This window comes from Stegostoma tigrinum, chromosome 23, assembly GCF_030684315.1.
Source record: "Stegostoma tigrinum isolate sSteTig4 chromosome 23, sSteTig4.hap1, whole genome shotgun sequence".
Lineage (NCBI taxonomy): Eukaryota > Metazoa > Chordata > Chondrichthyes > Orectolobiformes > Stegostomatidae > Stegostoma > Stegostoma tigrinum.
Genome location: NC_081376.1, coordinates 32,223,055 through 32,244,631, shown reverse-complemented (window position 1 = coordinate 32,244,631; position 21,577 = coordinate 32,223,055). Strand labels below are relative to the sequence as shown.

General features: G+C 40.8%; 1 protein-coding gene across 2 annotated transcripts in view; it reads right to left on the bottom strand.

Annotated features, from left to right (window-relative positions):
• xpo6 (exportin 6) overlaps positions 1-21,577 on the bottom strand; it is a 105,572-nt gene that overhangs the window by 24,621 nt on the left and 59,374 nt on the right. For both annotated transcript variants that reach the window (XM_048551934.2, XM_048551933.2), the window contains exons 11-18: positions 20,070-20,162; positions 19,442-19,511; positions 15,292-15,451; positions 14,070-14,162; positions 12,406-12,550; positions 10,218-10,364; positions 8,158-8,347; positions 7,237-7,392 (exon numbers count right to left, since the gene is read on the bottom strand). In XM_048551934.2, coding sequence (XP_048407891.2) covers positions 7,237-7,392; positions 8,158-8,347; positions 10,218-10,364; positions 12,406-12,550; positions 14,070-14,162; positions 15,292-15,451; positions 19,442-19,511; positions 20,070-20,162 — 1,054 coding nt within the window. The remainder of the gene's footprint in view (positions 1-7,236; positions 7,393-8,157; positions 8,348-10,217; positions 10,365-12,405; positions 12,551-14,069; positions 14,163-15,291; positions 15,452-19,441; positions 19,512-20,069; positions 20,163-21,577) is intronic.

The window sequence follows — 21,577 nt, the reverse complement described above, 5'->3', positions numbered from 1 at the left end:
TCTCACTTTCCCAAACCGTATTCCATTCTTTGTCCATTCCCCCAGACTGTCCAAGTTCTTCTGCAGTCTCCCAACCTTTACAACACTACCGGTCACTCTACCTATTTTTGTGTCGTTGTTAAGTTTGTAATGATGCCCTTCCTTTGTCCAGATCATTAATACATAACATGAATAACTGCGGTCCCAACAACAACCTTTGGAATTCCATTAGTCACTGGCAGTCATCTTGAAAAAGACCCCTTTATTACCACTCCATCTTCCCAGCCAGCCAATCCTCTTTCCATGCCAGTACCTTGCCCTTAACACCATGGGCTTTTACTTTATTTAACAACCGCCTCAGCACTACCTTGACAAGGGCCTTCTGGAAATCCAAACAAATCACATCCACAGACGTAACATGTAACATGCTCATTATTTCCTGTTAGAAATCCAACCAACTTGTCAAGCATGACCTCTTCTTGACAAAGCCATGCTGACACAGCTCTTTTTTTAAAACTATGCACTTCCAAGTACTCCACAATCTCAAACTTAATAATGGGTTCCCTCTCAACAACAGAACCTGTCAATAAAGACTACTGAATGGTCTTTCCAGTTTTTTCTGGCTAATCCATTTTTCCTGTTTGAGCAATTAAGGGATTAATGTTTTAATCAGTAGTATTACAAACCATCAATGTTTACCTGTAACTAGAGTAATAACTTGTAATGAATAGATTCTTCAATATAGAAGCCTAGTTCATGTTTTCTATTAACCAGGGTTTGAAAGCCAGGTAAATTCAGGATCTTTACATACTTCATTAAGTCTTTAACTTTGTGACAACTCCAGGAATAATTTTCAGCACGCAACCCCAGTGAGGTACAGCCATCATTGCTTCCTCCAATACAATCCTCTTACAAAGCTTCTGGTGCACATTACTGACCCGAGTTAAAGGCCGAGGTGGGAACTGATCCTTAACAGGTTTGAAACAGGAGACTTGCAATCATTTAAAGTACTGTACAACCTCCCTGCAAACTGCAGTGACCACAATTCCAGGAAGTGTTGGTTCCTGGAGGAATGCGGGCTCAGAACTGGTGAGCTGGAGTGTGAGCTTCGTACACTGTGGCACTTTTTTTTTGGGGGGGGGGGGGGGGAGCGGTGGTGGTCAGTTGGGTTGGGTTACCTGGATAATGTTTTAGGAGTCAGTCACTCCTGGTAGATTAAGAACCTCAAATGCCATCTGTGATCAGGAACAGCAGGGTGTGTGACTGCAAGTGCAGCAGGTAAAGGGATCCTGTAATCAGGAACCGAGGAGCCTTGGCCCTTGACCAACAGATATATGAGGCATTTGTTCCTGGTGTGGATGAGAAATAGGACTGTAGAGAGGATTAGCCAGCTGACCATAGCACTGTGGTACAAGAAGCTACTTGGGTGAGTGGGTAGATGGGGGATGGAGACAGAAGCTAGCAAAAAGAGACAAGTGGAAATTGTTGGGGATTCTGTAATGAAAGGGAATAGATAGCATCCTTTGTAACAGGGTAGTGCGTCCCACATGATGCGTTGCCTAGCCGGTGCCAGGGAAAGGGACATCTGAACAGCGTGAAAGAATACTGGGGGAAGGGACGAAGAAGGATCCAGTTGTTGTGGTCCACTTCAGGACAAACATGGGCAAGGTGAACAAAGACGACCCACTTGGGGATTATCAGGAACTAGAAACTAAATTAAACAACAGGACCTCAAGGATCATCATCTCTGGATTATTATCCGAGCCACTTGCAAATTGGCATAGGGACACAAGAATAAAAGTGAAGTAAACACGTGGCTAAAAGGAGTGCTGTGGTAAAGAGGGATTTGATTTCATGGGGCACTGGCATCAATTTTGAAACAGGAGGGATCTGTACCATTGGGACGGTCTCTACCTGAACTGAGCTGGGATTGATGTAAGAAAGTAAATAGGGTGGTCAACAGGACTTTAAACCAGAAAGTAGTATAACAGCTAATGGGAAACAAAGCAGCAGGTTATCATGTGGAGGGGTAGATTTAACTGCTCAGAAAAGTATAAATGAAAATGAAATGAAAATGAAAAGGAGAACCAAGGGCAAGTTCAAGTCTCCAAACACTGTCCTATTTTACATTCTGGAAAGAACTGGGGGTCTGACTTCAAGCACACTGGATAAACAAATGACCTTGAGAAGAGGGATGGTCAATACAGGACTGAAGGTGTTGCATCTGAACGCACACAGTATATGCAGTAAGATAAATGAGCTTGAAATCCGCATGTACGATGTAGTGGGCAGAGACGTGGCTGCAAGAGGATCAGGGCTGGGAGCCAAATATCCAAGGAGTGTACATCCCATCAAAATAGACAGGCAGGTGGGTAGGGATGCCTTATCGGTAAGAAATGGAATTAAAAATCAATAGCAAGAAACGATGAAGAGTCAGCTGATATTGGATCTCCGAGTAGAGTTGAGGAACTGCAAAAGGTTAAAAAAATCAATGGGAATTACATACAGGCCTCCAAGCAGTAGCCAGAATGTGGGGCACAAGACTGTCTGTTGGTGTAAGAAAGGCAAAGTTACAGTGATCACGGGGGGGATTTCAATATGCATGCGGAGACCACTTTGTGGAGTGCCTACGCTCAGTTCACGACAAATGACACCTCCCAGTCGTGAACCACTTCAACTCCCTGGACAACATGTCCATCCTGGGCCTCCTCCAGGGCCACATCGATGTTAGCCAGAAACTGGAGGAACAGCACCTCATATTCCACCTTGGAAACCTACAACCCAATGGTCTCATTGTAATCTTTACTAGATTCAAAATCTCCCCACCCTTGACCTCATCCCAAGACCAGCATTCCCTCCCCACGCAGTCGTCTTCTCTCCCACCAATCCGCTCCTCCCACCTCACTGTCCAATGCCCACCCCAACTTCCTACCTACATTTATCTTTACTAGCTTCATCTCCACCTCCTTGACCTGGACCTCTTTTCTCCCACCTATCCCTCCATTATCCACCTATCATTGCCTTCCCCCTCTCTATTTCAAGGCCATTTCCCCATCCCCATTTCTGATGAAGGGTCCAGACCAGAAACATCAGGTTTCTACTCCTCTGATGTTGCCTGGCCTGATGTGTTCCTCCAGATCCACACCTTGTTGTTATCTCAGACTCCAGCATCGGCAGTTCCTACTATCTCTCAATATGCATGTTGACTGGGAAAATCAGGTTGGTTGTGGATTGCAAGAAAAGGAATCTGTAGAACATCTACAAGATGGCTTTTTGGAGTGGCTTGTGGAGGAGCCTGCTAAGGATCAGTCAATTCTGGATTTAGTGATTTGTAATGAGGCAAATTTGAGAAGGGGGCTTAAAGTCATGGAATGCTTAGGAAGCAGTGGCCATAATATGATCGAATTTATTCTGCAATTTGAGCAAGAAGTTGGAATTGGGCAGGCCCGAGGGAGGAACTGGCCAGAACTGGCCGGAGAGAAGCCTAGCAGTAAAGGCAACAGAACTGCAATGACAGGAATTTCTGGGGCTAATTTAGGAGACAGCACAAAAAAAACACATCCCTAGGGGGGGAAAAAGGGAGACAATGTCAGCCAAGGCTGACAAGCTAAGTCAGGGACTGCATATCCCACTGGAAGCAAGGGGATTGGGAAGCCTGTAAAGACCAGAGAACCAAAAAACAAGGAAGGAGAAGATTAAATTATGGTAAGCTAGCCAGTAAAAGATTGCAGGAGTTTATTTAGATATCTAAAAGGGTAAAAAGAGACAGACATAAGTGGACATTGAGCTGTTAGAAAATGATGCTGGAGTAGTAGTAATGGGTAACAAAGAAATGGAGGAACTGAACAAATACCTTGCTTCAGTCTTCACAGTGGAAGACATGGGTAACATCCCAAAAATTCAAGAGTCAGAGGGCAGAAGTGAGTATGGCAGGTATCACCAAGAAGTGCTAGAAAATCAAAGGTCTAAAAAGGTGGGTAAATAACCTGGACAAGATGGACTATACCCCAGACTGAAGGAGGTAGTGGAACAGATAGTGGAGACGTTAGTGATCTTTCAGGAATCACAAGTCAGGTAGAGGACTGGAAACTTGCTAATGTAAACCTCCTGTTTAAGAAGGAAATTACAGGCCAACTAGCCTGACCATGGTCATTGGTAAGTTGAGTCCATTGTGAAGGACAAGATTTCTGAATATCTGGAAGTACACAGGAAAAAGGGCAAAGTCAGCATGGCTTCATTAAGGGGAGGTCATGTCTGACAAATCTGTTAGAATTCTTTGAGGAAGTAATAAGCAGATTAGAAAGAGGACAGCCAGTGAATGTTATCAATGGACTTCTGGAAGTCCAAATAGATGAGGTGGTACAGGAGGTTGCTGAGTAAGATTAGAGCCCATGGTGTTACAGACAAGGTACTCGCATGGATACTGGCAGAAAGCAGACAGTGAGGACAAAAGGATTTCTCTCAGGGCGGCAGCAAGTGAAGTTCCACAAGAGTCAGTGTTGGAATCACAACTTTTCACTTTGTACATTAATCACCAGGAAGAAGGAACTGAGGGCATTCTGGCTAAGTTTGCCGATGATACAAAGATAGATGGAGGGACAGATAGTATTGAGGCAGTGGGGAGGCTACAGAAGGATTTGGACAGGTTAGGAGAGAGTGGGCAAAGAAGTGGCAGATGGAATACAATGTGTGAAAGAGAGAAATCATGCACTTTGGTAGAACGCAGGCATGTACTATTTACTAAATGGGGAGAAAATTCAGAAGTGCAAAGTGAGTTGGGAGTCCCAGTCCAGAATTCTAAGGTTAACCTGGATATTGAGAAGATAGTTAGGAAGGGAAATGTAATGTTGGCATTTATTGCAAGCCAACTAGAATATAAAAGCAAGGATGTATGTCTGCGGCTTTAGGAGGCTCTGTTCAGACCATATTTAGAATATGGAGAGCAAGTTTGGGCCTTATATCTCAAGGAGGGTATAGTGGCCCTGGACCAGGTCCACAGGAGATTTACAAGAATGATCCCAGGAATGAAAAGCTCAGCACGAGGAACATTTGAAGACTTGGTCAATATTGCAAGGAGTTTAGAAGGATGAGGGGGTATCTAATTGAAACTTACACAATACTGAAAGGCTCAGATACAGTGGATGTTGGGAAGACATTTCCATTAACAGGACAGACTAGGGCCTGGAGGGCACTGCTTTACAGTAAAGGGAAGGTCCTTTAGAATGGAAAGAAGGAAAAAGTCTTTAGTCAGAGAGTGGTGAATCTATGGAGTTCATTACCACAGAAGGTTGTGGAAGCCAGGTCATCAAATAAATTCAAGATGGAGATAGATAGGTTCTTGATTGTTAAGAGGATCAAAGGTTACAGAAGGTGGGAGAATAGGGTTGAGAAACATCAGCCATAACTGAATGGCAGAGCAGACTCGATGGGCCAAATGGCCTGATTTCTGCTCCTATGCCTCATAGAAGATAAACTTATAGGTACCTGTTACAGCTTAAGATTTAGACCTCTCGTCAGGGACAATGCTCATTAGGGTCCCATTTTAAGCAATGCACTCCTACCCCTTTGTCACCTGATGGGTCAGATTTTGCATCAATCACAGCTTTCATCTCCTGATCTTGTTGCTCCTCCAACTGCAAATCTTGTCTCTTAAGCAAAGGAAGAGTCTGTGATTGGAGCGTGGGAAAAGCAGACTGTTGGAAGGAGCAGCTGCTTACAGAATCTGTCTCTAAATGCTTGCAAATGAAGTGATTTTCCTGGGCAATTTGATGCTCTGAGGGGGTAAATCCATCCATATATTTTGAGTATTGCCATAAACTCACCTTAACTACAAAGCCTTTACACTCTTAACCAGTAAGAAATAATTGCTAGGAGTTGTCAACATCATTCTGGACGTCATAACTAGAACAGTGCACTACTGCCATCTCTTTTTGCCGAGGTGATTCAAATTTAAGTTCCTCCAGTTTTGCTGCCTCAATAAAATTACCATTAACACAAGGCTTGACAGCAAAGGTGACAAGAGTATTTTTCAAAATATTTCACTTGCAAATGTATTTATATTTACTAACCTATTCTCCTGCATGGACTGTTTGCTTCTTGGGAATAGCTGACTTAGACTGTTAATTGTAATGAGAGCCCCACAGTTAGCACGCATTTCAGACATAGAAGTATGTCTTTGCTAAGGAAGAAAAATCTTTGTTTATTCTATTCAATGTTGATAAGAATCCAGTGCTGAACTTGCCAATCTGTGGGGCATAAACAAACTTGCAGGCTCAGCTGGATCTCGCCACTATAAGCAAAGTCTGAGAGCAATCTCAGTAAGTGTAATTGAAATATTGGTCGGTGAACTCAGAAGTCCCAGAAGAACTGGGTCAGCCAGAACCCTGAGGTGGTCACACATTTACCTGTCTCTCAGCTATCTCCAAGTTAACCATCATTCCCAGGAGATCAGGTCCTTCTCACTTCATTCATCGTGATTCTAACCCCACCCTCATCTATGGCATCTCTCTTCTAATCTACCATGCCCCAACTCTGCTCCACAAACTACTCACCAATGACTCACATTTGCCACCAGGTGAGAATTAAGACTATTGCTCCATTCTTGTGCTGCAGTCAAGAAAGAACACTGCTGATTTTACTTAAAGCTGTACAAGGTAAACAAATGCATATCACTTTTAATCGATTGTGAACCGAGTGCCACAAGATTCTTGTGGACCACTGACTGTTTAAATTAGGATTCTGTTGGAAACTCTCACGTCACCAAGTATTCACGGTGTGCAAATGAATAACAGTACAAACCTGCAATATGCTGGCATTATGCCAGACATGCTACAAGAAAGCCACTGATTTTACCCTGTGCCTCAACTATAGGAAGCAAAAACACTGCAACTTGCACATTACATTCCCTGGCGTTGTGGGCTGCATAGAATTCTCTTCTACAGAACTGCTGCAGTGAAAATGAAATAGCTTTGGTCAAGGACTAGGCTTTTTCAGATTTGTCAGAGGGGCAGAGTTTCTTCGGATTTTTAATTTTTCTAACATTTTCCCCATGGGAGCCTATGCCAGGGGGCTGGTGATAGTGAGAGCAAGAATGCTTCTGTGCATTGGGATACCGGTGGCCACATCAGTTAACTACTGCTGTGTCAAACAGATTAGAAAGATGAATGCAACCTTTAATGACCACTGTAAACCAGTTAATAAGATTGCTCATATTTTTGAGATCAAAAGCAAAACTATACTGCAAGCCAAGTATCTTACCAGGTTGGTGAATAAAGACTGGGAAGAGTGCCAGGGAGACCTGCACTGACTCCTGCAGAGACTGGTAACAGATCTGGCGAGATTTCGTCACTTCTCCGGAGATATTCTCCACGATGTACCTCAGGATGCTCAGTGTTTCCTGGACAACGACTTTTGCTTAAAAATAAAAACAGTATAAAAATCAAAAAAGTTCATGTGGAATAGTAGTATTCTGGAACTTCATAGACTAGAAACAGCTTCAAATGTCCACTTCTTTTTAAACCATGCATAGAATAAAGAACTTGATGCTGACTGCAGGCTGGTGCTTTAGCAGAGGTATATGTTCAGAATGTCATTATTTCTATTTAGTAAAGCAGCTGAGTGTCTTTAATGTGCCAGTTTGGAGGCCAGCAGGACAGAGGCAATTTGTGCATTGCAGCACTGGAGAATCAGGAGCTCTAACCATCTCTGAATTCATTCTTACATAAAAGCACTGTTATTGCTAGGTGAGAGATGCAAGTGCAAAAAGCTAAAAGTTTACTCAGAGAAATACAATCTGTAAAAAGGAAAACAAGGAAACAAACAAAACAATAGGCAATAATCTGAGGTTGGGGATGTTTACAGATCAAATCATTTAAATTCATCTATGGATTTGTGACAAAATTAATGGCAGGCTAAGATGAGATGATGCAGAGTATTTCCAAACAAATTTCCAACAGGAGTTCAACTTTGTTGACACATCCTGTTGTTCAATGACTTTGAAAAGTCAAACATGCTTTCCCAAAGTAAATCTAAATGTAACCATTTTATTCCTGTTCTTCAGATCCTGCTAGGCACACTATGCTGTGAAAGAACAGTGCTGTTCATCTTGTTGCTGTGGTCATTTACTAACAAATGTACATGGCAGAAATTAAAAACAAAATGCAACAAGTAAATACTTACTGTTCCCTAGACCCACTTTGCCTTGTGATAATCCTGTGTTTTCTTTGAGTCGTCGATATTCTCTGGTGAGCGTTGAAATGAGGTTGGCGTGATTGGTGGACCGGACTGCCCACTGCTGTTCACTCTCGGGAAGGTTTGGCCACGGTAAGAGCAACATGTTGGACAGTGCCCTGCACACTAGCACTTTGCCCTAGCAGGAGAACATCACTTAGTTAAAGCAGTTCAATATGCAGCCCAATATTCAACTCTTACTTCCTGAACAAAAGCTGCTAATGAAGCAGCTCTCAAGGTTTGAGAGCACCTCCCCCAAAATCAGTTTTGGCACTCTAAATACAAATTGCACTACAACTTGCATTTTTGAAGAGGGCATGGGACCTCTTGTCTACATGCAAAGCTGAGAGTAGGAGGAGAATTTGAAAAGGCTGCCAAAAAGGTGTATGGGATGCTCTGATTTATAAATACAGGAGCAGAATCAGAAACAGGAATGTGAGTAAACAGTTTGCTTTATTACCCCTGCACTGTCTAGCTAGACAAAAAGCAATTTAGAATCGACCCACTACTGGGTGGGTCTAGACATGGTGAGACACGTCTCCAGATTAATCCAGTTAAATCCAGTTTTGCTAACATACCCTGAGACTCGTGATTAGCATACCCAATAGTAGGAGAATTATTTCTGATCATACTTACAGTAAAGTTTCAGCACCTATAACTAATTTATAACCACAATTTATTGATGGTTGGCTTTGTCGAATGACAGCCACAGAAAGAAGACAGGAAAATATTAACATTTAATTTGGTAGAGGATTCAGAACCTTAAGGGGTGGACGACAGCGACCAGTGTAAGAGCTCCTCTACTGATGATGACCCAACTTTAGTGAGTTTTTTGCAAGTGCAGGTACAGTGGTATTGCCAGGTAGATTTTTCTGTGAGGGGTTCAGCCAAAATTTAATATTAAAAACGGCAGATGCTTAAATTAAAAAAACCCACTGGAGATACTTAACAGGCCTGGCAGCATTTATTGAGGTACAGAGTTATTGTTTAGGGTCTGATAGGACTTTGCTTCAGAACACAATCTTTGCTCATCCATTGAGGGGTATCTGAGAACCCTCTTTCTCCCCCACCTAGGATTGATCACTTTACGACCATACTAACCAGGTCTGGCAGCAGACTTTTCAGTTCATGGAAAGAAAGCACAGTTAATGTTTTAGGTCCACAACCCTTCTTTATAAGATGACTTAAAACCATACAAGATCATTACTTGCTTACAGAGCACATGGAGAGTGGCGGCACAGCGGCCCAGTGGTTAGCACTGCAGCCTCACAACACCAGGGACCTGGGTTCGATTCCAGCCTCGGGCGACTGCGTGGAGTTTGTACATTCTCAGTGTCTGTGCGGGTTTCCTCCGGTGCTCCGGTTTCCTCCCACAGTCCAAAGATGTGCAGACTAGGTGGACTGACCGTGCTAAATTGCCTGTAGTGTTCAGGGGTGTGGGGGTTAGAGGGGCATGGGTCTGGGTGCGATGTTTCAAGGGGTGGTGTGGACTTGTTGGGCCGAAGGGCTTGTTTCCACAATGTAGAGAGTCTAATCTAGTCTACATACTGCTCACACTACATGCATCAAGCATTACTCAACATTGAATTATTACCCCCTTAATTGTACTGCTCAGCATAATTTACTGGTAGTTACAGATCAGCATTATTTAACCATAATGCTGCAGTCACGAGGCAAGTTCCTCAAGACTTAAAAGGCAGCAGCTCTCCTCAATACTGAAGTCATTCATAATACATGTGGGATCAACATTTGTTTTTTCAGCCCAACAGCAGCATTACAAAATAAAACAAACACCATCTCGGCAGTGGCAAGGCCATCAAGAGAGACTTTTCCGATCACGCATTCAGGATGGCACAAACGTTATATTCTGCTGGCTTCACCAAACAGTTGTGCTGCCAGCTGTGAATATTTCTCAAAGATAATATTTGAATGGCCTACTTCAGTGCTTTTAGAGATACAAACTGGAAATTCATTTTTTAAAAAATCAGTTTGATGTACTCTTAATTTACCTCCTGAGGGAGCTGTCGAGCAGAGCCATCTGAAATCCTATCAAAGATTTTCTGCACTGCTTGGATTCTAACCAGAAAAACAGGACGCACTGTGGTGGCTAGTGACAGCAACAAATGGCACGCTGAGAGCAAGAGTTTCTCTGGCACCTGTGGGGAAAATTCTGTTAATGACAGATAGGCTGGAAATCAATCACCCCATAAGCTTTAACATGGCAATCTCAGGGTTAGAATTTACAGAAGATGCTGAATTGTGCAGGACACCAGAAATACAAAGTAAACAAATTGATGTGATACTAACTGATGTTATTGCTAGCTAAGTCAGACCCCAGACTGAAGTCTGGCTGAAAAGACTTTTGGTTTTAGCAAGGCGGTCTCCCACCAAAACAAACACAATGTTGCACATTTGTTTTTCAACAGTAAAGAGGGAGTAAATTACTCAATATTAAGTGAAAAATTAAACTAAAATAAACTACATACATAGAACATGGTTCAAGATTCCAAAACACAGGAAAAATATAATCTTACTAATCCCAACAGCATGTCACAACACCAGAGAGAAATCCCTTCTCTACAAGAGGGACTGGCCCAGTAACATCTACTCCTGATGGCAAAAATCTGATAGCCTCTTCCTTGATTTCTCAAAACTGAACTTGGACTTCCTCAGCTTCACATAACCTTTCCTGAATTTTAATCATAGACTTCTGGTCTGGAACTTAAACTAAACTCCTTTCAAGAAGTAATCCGTTTTTAACAATGCTAAACTATGTTCTCCCTTTCTCAAATGCAACTTCTTTACGTATTCAGCTTCAGGTAAGAGCCTACAGAGCTGCCCAAACAAACTAAAAAGCTATTTTCCAATCTATGGGCAATTCCTCAAAGGAAAAATGTCTCCAAACTGGAACCTAAAGGCACAACCATTCATCTTTGCTCTCCCAGTGTGAACAAAAATCATTAACCTCCAAAACACAAGATGGCTTTTCAAATGACATCACAATGATTACAAGATACAAACAAGTTAAATCATTAAACACCTTCAGATACACAAAATTTGTTGGCCACAAATTCAAAATCAACTCAAAATGTTGGAAAACAAAAATCATACACTGTGCAACACAACATTCATAGGAGGAACATTAGGTGCTTACAAAAGATACCAGGTTCGAACCAAGCAACTTACTGGTACAGTCGGGCACCTGTGATGTTTTGTGTTTTTGTAGTGAAACTAGGTACATACACACACTAAATGCCATCATAAATACTAACCTGCAACTTCTTGATGCATGGATCATACATACCAACAATCACTTCACACACTCTTGGGTAGACATTAAATGCATACCCATCAGCAAAGTATGCAGCTGTGAAGTGGTGAAAGCAGTGTACTATACTACAAGGGACACGTTATTTTCAACTGAAATGGATAAATGGACAGTACTTGAAAACCAAAAAAGGGAAGACATATACAGAGCTTACTTGCAAGTTAACAGAGATCATGAGTAAAATGTAAATGGGCATGTTCAGGAGCCAGGTGCAATAACATCTGTCCTTGCCTTTACCAAGTACACAGTCCATTCAATTAAAAGAACAGGAAAACGATAGTCACTAAAAATTCCAAATCAAAGGAAAAGGAAAGACCCAAGGTCAAGCTACCAGTGAAGACTAACCATTATTTTGCAAAAACATTGTGTCAACATGCACAGGAATCAAAAGCATTGTGAACAGCTTATTCTACATGTGGGGTCTGGACATATGATGCAGAGCTCTTTTTTCCACTGACTATATTCCCTCCTCATCCAAAAAACCTGGCCATTGCATATTGTGTCAATGACTTTATATTTGTGTATAAAAGTATAGCTTAAGTTTAATAAGATTAACAAAAACTTAAAACTCAGTAGGTCTGGCAGCAGACTGTTCAAGAAAGAAAGCACAGTTAATGTTTTAAGTCCAGCAACCTTTCTTTATAAGATGACTTAAAACCATACAAGATCATTACTTGCTTACAGAGCAGATGGAGATTCAAAAACACTCAGACTATCAGCTAGTTACGCTTCAGGATCTCATCTTCCATACAACATACAGAAGCCCCTGGAATTAGCTGCATGCATCCAAGCTGAAGAACTTTTGCCATGTAAACAAATGAAATGTCTCTAAACTATCATTTTACCTCCCAGCAAAGATGCCAACATACCTTTGAACTAATAAGGGGAGCAGTAGCCTCCATGGCAGTAGAAATGAGCGACACAAACTGCTCAGGATTTTGCCGTTGAACTTCACTGTAAAACTGAGCCAGCCAGTGGGAATAAGCCTGCAATGCTGCCAGAGACTGAGCATGTCTGAAAGACAAGATTGAAAAGATATCAACACAAAACGTTAACACACATTAATGGAAGTTGGACATTACGCAAACAAGTCCAAAATCCCAAACCCGAAAGACAGTTCCTTTAGAAGGCCTGAGAAAACAACATAAGCCAAAAGGCCTCCCCTTCTATGGTGTAAGCATTTTCCTACTATGTGACTGACTGCAAATCTGCCTGAGCCAGAGATGCTGAACCAATTTCAAAGTCCTAAATAATGGAACAGAATCCATCCAGGGTGAAAGGTTCTGCTCTACTCTTTCCTAGGTCAGACAGTATTATCTACCAATTCACCAGCTGAGGTATTCCACAATCAGCCCTCTTTACAGTGTGCTTCAAAAGCAGATAGTGAGTGTACCTTGGGAAAAGAGCTGTCTGGTTCTCCTGTGAGAAGATAGTAACCTGGCTTCTATGCTGTAAACTGAAAAACAACTATGTGGCAGGAGTCCTTAGGAGTTCAAACCAAACACCTCCACGCAAAAGCAAAGCACTGAATGTATTGGGAATCAAATTAAAAACAAAATTCTATAAATATTTAAAAAGGCCTGGTAACATCGGTGCTGGTGGTGCACAAAAATCATTAGTTTTCAGGATAATGACTTGTCAATTTTGATGCAAGGTCATTCAGATAGAGTCTTGACAAACCCACTGATTATTTCTTGCATTGTGCTTTCAAACACCTTTGAAACTTGTGTTAGCATTGGGTCAGCAGATGGCTGTTCACCCCAAATCAGAAGGTAGTGGGTTCAAGTCCAATTACATTAGATTCCCTAGTGTGGAAACAGGCCCTTTGGCCCAACAAGTCCACACTGCCCCTTGGAGCATCCCACCCAGCTCCATGCCCCTATAACCCATACACCCCTGAACACTACAGGCAATTTAACACAAAATCCATCTAGCCTGCACATCTTTGCACTGTGGGAGGAAACCAGAGCACGTGGAGGAAACCCATGCAAACACGGGGAGAAGGTGCAAACTCCGCACCGACAGTTACTTGAAACTGGAATTGAACCCGGGTCCCTGGTGCTGGGAGGCTGCAGTGCTAACCACTGAGCCCGTGTAGAATTTTGCAACTGATAATTGCACTCAAACTTCAGACCGATAGCCCCAGAGCAAGCATGTGGAGCTGCTGTCTCTTGGATGAAACATTAAACTAAGGAATAATTTGCTGTCTTGAACGTAAAAGATCACGTGGCACTATGTTGCAGAAAAACATGGCCAGTCTAAGCGTACCTGTCAATATTTCTCAGCCAAAATCATTCAAAAAAAAAATTCACTGGTCACCATACTGCTGCATGCAGAATCTTGCACGAGTTAGCAGATTTCTTATATTACATTCCAAGCAACAGGTCTAGAGCAATGCAGGGGTAACAGCAATTGAGCTTTGACAGCTTAGTTTCTTTTGTTGATTGCATCAGGGCTGAACAAAGGAAGAGGACAACACATTTCACCCAGTTCTCAACAATTTACAAAACAGATCTTGTGCATGATTACTTACACATCAATTAGATCTGGCTTCAGCACAGATGGCACAGCCGTTTCCATATCATACAGCTTTATCTGGGATCCATACAACGTCACTTCAACAAGTCTAGGACAGAGTGACATACATCAAAAAGCAAATCAGCAGGACTGTGGCTAGAAACACATGTGCACGAATCTTTCCTGAAAGATTCCAAATTGAAAGAGGTACACATACAAACTTTTGAGCAATCCCCAAGATAAGTTCCTAAATACAATTTAAGTTTGTATTCAGTTAAGGAGATTGGAATATGGCTTTTAGGATTTTGAAAGAAATAGATCGACTAAACAAAAATATTCTGCTGGATTTCTTCTTCTAGAAGTCATTCTGAAAACATGTAAACAAATCAGATGTTAGAACAGCTCTTTACAGAAAGGGGAGTAGAAGCACAAAATTCTCCCCTATAAAAAGCAGACGTTAGTTGAAGTAGTGATTTTAAATTAGGAGTTTTGATAGATTTTTTTGCCGGACAAAGTGGTTATGGAACTAAGGGTTGCAAAGAATTACAAATTAATATCTGAACAGCACAACAGATGCAAGGCACCAAATGGTCCTCTCCCTATTTGAGGCAGCATGGAAATTTCAGGATACAAAGACACAGCAAAGCAATCCTGACAAAAATTTTGGGAGAGTGCGCGATGTGGAAGAATCCGGCCCCTGAACCCACTGTACATTCTTCACAAGTCAGACAGTGGAGACCCACTTCAGATAAGTTGCACTTGTACCTAAAGCATGCTACATGCAAAGAATAAACTTCATACAATTCAACAGCAAAGTGAGCTAAAAATTGACACTGGGGCTGTAACCAACAATTATATAGACTAAACATTCAAATAGCTGAGACATATTAAAAGTTTGAACTAGCCCAAACATAAGCTATATTAAACTAAATGTAGCTATTGTGATGCGGCAGAATACAAAAAAGTTTTTGAAGGCAGATGCAAACTGAACAAAAAGACAAGAGCTATTCAATGGTTAGTTGCTGCAGAATAGAATAAAACAAAACAAAGCACAACACAAAGAACACTTGAAAACAAGTAAACAAATATCTGACAATGAACTGAATTCTCACTGCTGAGCAGAAGATCACTCACTGTGCATGCCTATTCAGTTACTGAAGGTGAAGGATAACCTCCTGCCAACACAAGGATCAGCTACATTCAGTCACCAAATCAGAGTTTATAAAACCTTTCCATACCTTTCCACAACTCTGAGTGCATCGTTAAACCTTGCTGCAAACACATCCCCAATAAAATACTCAGCTAGGCGACCACTAGTCTGAAGCAATGAGCTGAGGTCACGTAAGGAACAATGCAAACGTCGACAGTCATTCTCTGCTGTAATGTTCAATCTGTGAACTAAAGATCACAATTCATCAGCATGCACTAACAACCAAAGCATACATGTCACACTAAACATTTACAGTACTATGAACCAGGAAAGCCGTTTAGCTCTGCAAACCTGTTCTGCCGTTCAATGAAATCAAGATTGAACTGCAACCCAATGTCACAAGCCTACCTTTGTCACATATCCCTTAATGTTGCTAGTTAAATTTAACATTGGACTTTTGTTAAAGTTTACAACTGATTCAGTTATCTTTGCAGGAAAGTTTTTCCCAGTGCTGAAAACAGTACATTTTTCCCCCTCCATCCTGTTCCAAATAATATCTTCATAGCTTCCACTAAATCACTTTACTTTCTAAATTCTAGGAAACAATTACTGTTTATGAAATCTTTTATTGCAATTTAACTCTTGGAATGCAGAAATCATTCTACTATGCCACATTACTTTCTAGGTCTTCAACAGAACTTTCCTGAAGGATAGTACTATCAGGTGCTCTCAGTACTGTGGGTGTGATGTAACCAGAGGGTGGATCACCAAAGGAGGATTTTAAGCTACTTATATTCTATTCCTCAGGATTTAAAAAAAGCCAGCATTCTGCTTTAACTTTTTGATCTTGACACATTTATGTTTGTATCTGCATTCCCAACTTTGTTTCTAGCTTTTAACCACAATTATTTTGCTCTCCTCTTTATATTTTAAAATTGGATGACAATTATTTTTCTACATTAAAATCCATTAGGGTTCTTGTGACCCTCTGATGGCACCCCTGCCTCTGGGCCAGAAAGTCAATTTATCTGAACAAATTCATTCATTTTTTTTAAACAAAAGTTTGTCACTGAAATTAGAGACCTGCCCATTTCACAAACAAAACTGGAAGTTGCTGTAAAAGCTCAACAGATCTAGCAGCATCTGTGAAGAAAAGTCAGTTAATGCTTCAGGTCTGGTGACCCTTCCTCAGAACAAATGGTAGCTAGGAAAATATTGGTTTATGTGCAGAAGACTGGGGTTGGGGGAGGGCCAAGGAGTAAGCAATAGGTGGTGACAGAGCCCAAAGAGAGAAGAACAGCTGGATAAAGGAAGTGATAATGATCTGGTTAGGAGGGTGAACTTTTGTTGATGGAAAAACTGTGGCTAACAATAGGTCATGTGTAATGACAGGATATGTAATAAGGCCAGATGCAAGGGGTCAGGGGCTAGGACATGGAGTCCAGAAGGCTGCAGGGTCCCCAAGCAGAAAACAAGGTGTCATTCTTCCAGCTTGTGCTGAGCTTCGTTGGAACAGTGCAGCAAGCCTGAGACAGATGTTGGCCAAGGAACAGGGTGGTGCATTAAAAAGTGACAGGGAAGTGGAAAATCAGGATATTTTTTGAGAGCAGAATGTAGATGTACTGCAAAGTGGTCACCCAAACTATGCTTCATACCCCCAGAGTGGAGGGAACCAGGTTGTGGGAAGTATAGGTAAAGTGCTGCCTCACCTGGAAGGATACTGGGGAGGGAGGAGGTGAAAAGGTAAAATGGAGGTAAGAAGGTAAAATGGTCCAGACGTCCATTTATTTAATTGTTATATTAAAGCTGTCTGCACTGTTTATAAAATCACCCAACTTGGTTATGTATTTTTCATTAAAAGGTCATTAAAATAGTACTGTAAATAGTTGGGGGCCTACCACAGATGTTTGCAGAAGACCACTAGTCACATTCTGCCAATTAGATACTTGCTAAACATTTCTTGCTGCTCAGCCAATTTCCTAACCAGATAAATAATTTGCCTTCAGTTCATGAGCTATAACTTTAGCTAAACAGTGCCCTAAAGGAACTTGCGGACAGTTGGAGTTGCTGACAGCAGTGCAATGGATGGATTTACAGATTCTGGAAAGCCTTTTGTCCCAATTCCATGTGGCAAGCTGGTTAAAAAAAAAGAGAGAAGTACTTGGAATTCAAGGGAAAGTGGCAAATGGATCAAAAACTGTTACAACTGCAGGAAGCAATGGGTAGTAGTTGACAAGTTGAGTGACTGCAAGGCTCTGCAAAAAAGGGTGACACTACAAATGGGGTTTTAAAAAAATCAGCTATGCAATATCTTTAAAATTCTCAGAATTCAAATAAGTGACTAAACCTAACCTTTTGAAAAAAATGTGACCATTAGAGCTAACTTTATAAAGTTAGTAACTATGATTCTTTAGGCTTTCACAACTTGTTGTATTTCATTCTTTTAACACCCTTTAAGTTTGCTAGAGAACCCTGTATTAGTACTTGGATTTTCTGTACCAGTTTAAGATAGTTGAAGTTGTAAGCAACCTCATGCTACAAATGTAAAAAAGGGTAACAAATTGTTTTGAATAGCAGAAACAAAAACAAACATCAGCCAGTAGACAGCTCTAAGGAAAAACAAATGGTCAGTGATAAGTAGATGATTTAAATGGAAATTTCAATCAAATTTAAAAAACCCAAGACATGACTTCAAGGATAATCAATTTTAGCTCCTGACTACTTCTTTGTAGAAGAAAAGGCAAAGAACATCTCAAAACTATATTATCTTAGTTAAAAATTCAAAGGGACAATAACAAAACTTCACGAACACAAGCTGACAACTTAACGGAAGTTAATAGGGCATCATAATAAAACAAAACTGCAAATGCTGGCGATCTGACAAACCAAACCGCTGGAGAATCTCAGGTCTGGCAGCATTTGTGGAATGAAAACAGTTGATATTTCATGTAAAGTTGGCTCCTTAAAGTTTTGAATGTCATGTTTTATTGCCGAGACCTGAATGCAAAATTATGCTTCAGATGGATACGGCATTGGTGAGATAGCATCCACAGTACTGATCATACTTATGAAAGTATGTTAATGCACTAGATGCTGTTCAGAGAAGGTTTACTTGACAGGGGGAATGTGGAAAGGATGCTTCAGTTGGTGGAAGAATCTAGAACTAGGGGTAAAGAGTTTAGTTTAAAAAGGGGTCACCCATTTACGACAGATGAAGAAATTTTTTCCTTTCAAATTCCCTTCCCTAAATGGCAGTAGATGAAGTATCATTAAATATTTTTTGAGGCAGAGTTGGAGGACCGTGAAGTCACCTTTCTGCTTTAACAGATATTATTTAGAACAGTTGTTTCTGGAGTCACTGCACTAAAATATCTCCTGCTGCTTTACTGGTTGAAGTCTCAAATGAACAAGTTATTACTGGATTTGTACATACAAATCTTAACACCAAAGAACATGGTGTATAAAATTATGAGGGATCTACATGGAGAGAATAGGGACAATTAAAAGGCACTCATGCTTCAATAAGTTCAATTGGATGGAAACAATCATATGACCAAACCCCAATGACATACACACCTGCCCTCCCTACTTCACAGCACCAGATATGGTGAAGGGCAGCTTGCTTAGGAATGTTGAAACACACAAATGTAAAAGTCCTTTAGCAATTATTAAACAACACTGTCAATGACATCAGATGTGCAACTCAAGGCTCAAAAAGATGTTTTAACTCTGACAGAATCTATGTCCTTAAGGTTAAAAATCAACAATGGAGAAATGTCGCTCAACATCAAAAACAGAATAGGAATCAAAAATAAAAACAATTATACATTTTAAAAAAGAGACAAACGTGTTACAAGTGGTGGATGGAATTTTTGCATCACAGGAAGGTACCTCAGCAACAAGGCTAAAAAAGTTAACGGAGTAGACTTCCTCACCAATAATCAGTGTTACATTGTGACACACTGTCCTGACCAATAACTAGGGCAGTTTAGTTATCACCTCATTACTATAACCTGCAGGAATATTAGAATGTTTTTCCAAACAAGTTTATGTTTAATCTTGGAGTTTGCACTATGTACCAATTTAGCAGATTTATATTTAAAGCATGTCAGCTGTTATTCTCAATTTTATTTTATAAAACCCAAATACCTCAATATATGCACCACACCCAAGTTCACAGTAATATTACAGAACAAGGTTTCATATTGTCAGCTGTTAACAGGAACCCAATTCCGTACCTTGTCCTGAGGTTATGACAAATTGTTGTAATCCCAAGTACACATCAAGGTTGTCTTGCAAGATAGGGAACTGGGAAACAGGGAAAAAAAAAAGAGAGAAAATCAAAGTAGCTCTTAAACCAATTAATCAACCCCTAAAGCATTTGCTCCAAGTACAGGAAATTCTTTGCAGAGATTGGTTGCAATACATGAAAACAATGGCCCATAAGCTCTGAAACTTCATTCTAAATCACAATGAAACAGAAGGCTCCCAGAAAGGTCTGAATACACCAGGCAGCGGACACTTATTTCATAGCCTAGGCTGAGTGAACTCCAGGACAGTTTCAATTAATCTTTTAGCAGTCAAATTCTCAGTTCAAAAACCTCTGGTATGGCATATTACAAGTTAGGATTCTGCACTGGGTGCTCTCTCAAAATAGAAACTGGAGAATCATTGGTTTGTTGACGGAGATCTAAAACCATGCTGAGAGAGAGACCTGGGAGCTTTTGTTACTGACTGGTGCAGAAACAAAGTGCTATATTACTCTGATATATTCTGCACTTAAGTCACACGCTACACCAAACACAGACCAGCTTAACAATGCATGTACAAATGCCATATTCATGCGATCTAGTAACTATCACTTACGATTGTAGAAAACGCATGAGAAGGAAGGAGCTCCATCACTTTGGCCACAACCTCCAAGCTCTGACGTAGATGACGCTGCCACTCAGTCTGTTGCTGCAGTCAAAGAGAAGCAAAAAAATGTTGCAAACTTCGAGCATAAACCACAATGAGCCTGCTGTAAAATGAGGAAGCTGCGTGCGCAAGTACGCTGCCTCAGTTGCTAATTTACTTGACTACACTTCACAAATTCAAATAAAACAAAACTGCAGATGCTGGAATTCTGAAAGAAAAACAAATTTCTGAAGAAACTCAGCCGGTCTGGCAGCATCTGTGGACAGAAAAGCCGGAGTTAAAGGTTTCAGATTCAGGGATCCTTCATTACTGTTTTTGATTTTATGTCACATATACTCGTTTATACCGTAAGGCGTTTTGGGACCCAAGGACACAAGATACACTTGATAAATGCAAACTTATTTCTTTATTCAACTGAGGGTCCTTACATTCAAAAGTAAATGATGCATGGTAGTGTTGCAGGTAGCAGATATTAGGCAGCTCTTTTGAAACAAACCAGATCACTACCTCAGTCATTTATGTAAAACTGCTACAAAAATAAAATAATCACCCAACACCAGTGCCATATAATGCTATGGGCTGTAATGGGTTGAATGATGCAATAAGCAATTCCTGTCCTACAATGCTAGCCTTCAGGATTTGGACATCTTGCCTTTAAAGGCATCACAAATATTTTACATTAACACTTTCTACAGCAACTCAATCTGAAAATAACAATCCAACCCTATAGTTCTCAACACAGTCAAAATCAGTACCTTAAAATGGGTGATCAAGTGACATCAGAAACCAGTAAAGCATCTTTAGAACTAAAAGGGCACTTTTTAAAAAATTTGAAACAAAACAAAAAAGGAGATAAATCCCAATGTCAGCTATTTTGAAGTCAATGGAAGCAATCAGGATGTTGAGCCCAAAAATATCGAATGGCTGACATTGTATGTAAGTTTACAGCATGTGTGCATTTTAGAAGAGACAAGAATGGAGGCAAAAATTAGCAGATCCACAACTGTGATCTTCTGTGGAAGAAAAAAATATATATTAAACAAGGGGAACTGAACAGTCATGTAATTACTTTTTAAAATCAGCCCCATCATGCATCTCCAGAGCAAGCGAAATGGGCATTCTGGTCCGGGGTGGGACACTACCATAGTACTACGAATGCCCTGTTAAAAACCATCTTTAAGCAAACGGTACAAACCGCAGGACGAGAACATAGGAACAGGATAGCTGGGTCCAGTGTTTACCAAAAAAATGCTTAATTAATTGCAGATATGGGGGCAAACACAAAACAAAAATTAAGAGTCTTTATTCCCAGTTCATCCCTTGTTAGAATCTCCACTGTACAAGTTCAGAGCAGTATTTTTATATGGAAACCAATTAGGTGTAGTACCCACTAGTTTGAGCAGTTCAGCTCCTTCCAGGGAGTGCTGTAAACAAAGAATCCACTCTCCAAAAAAAGA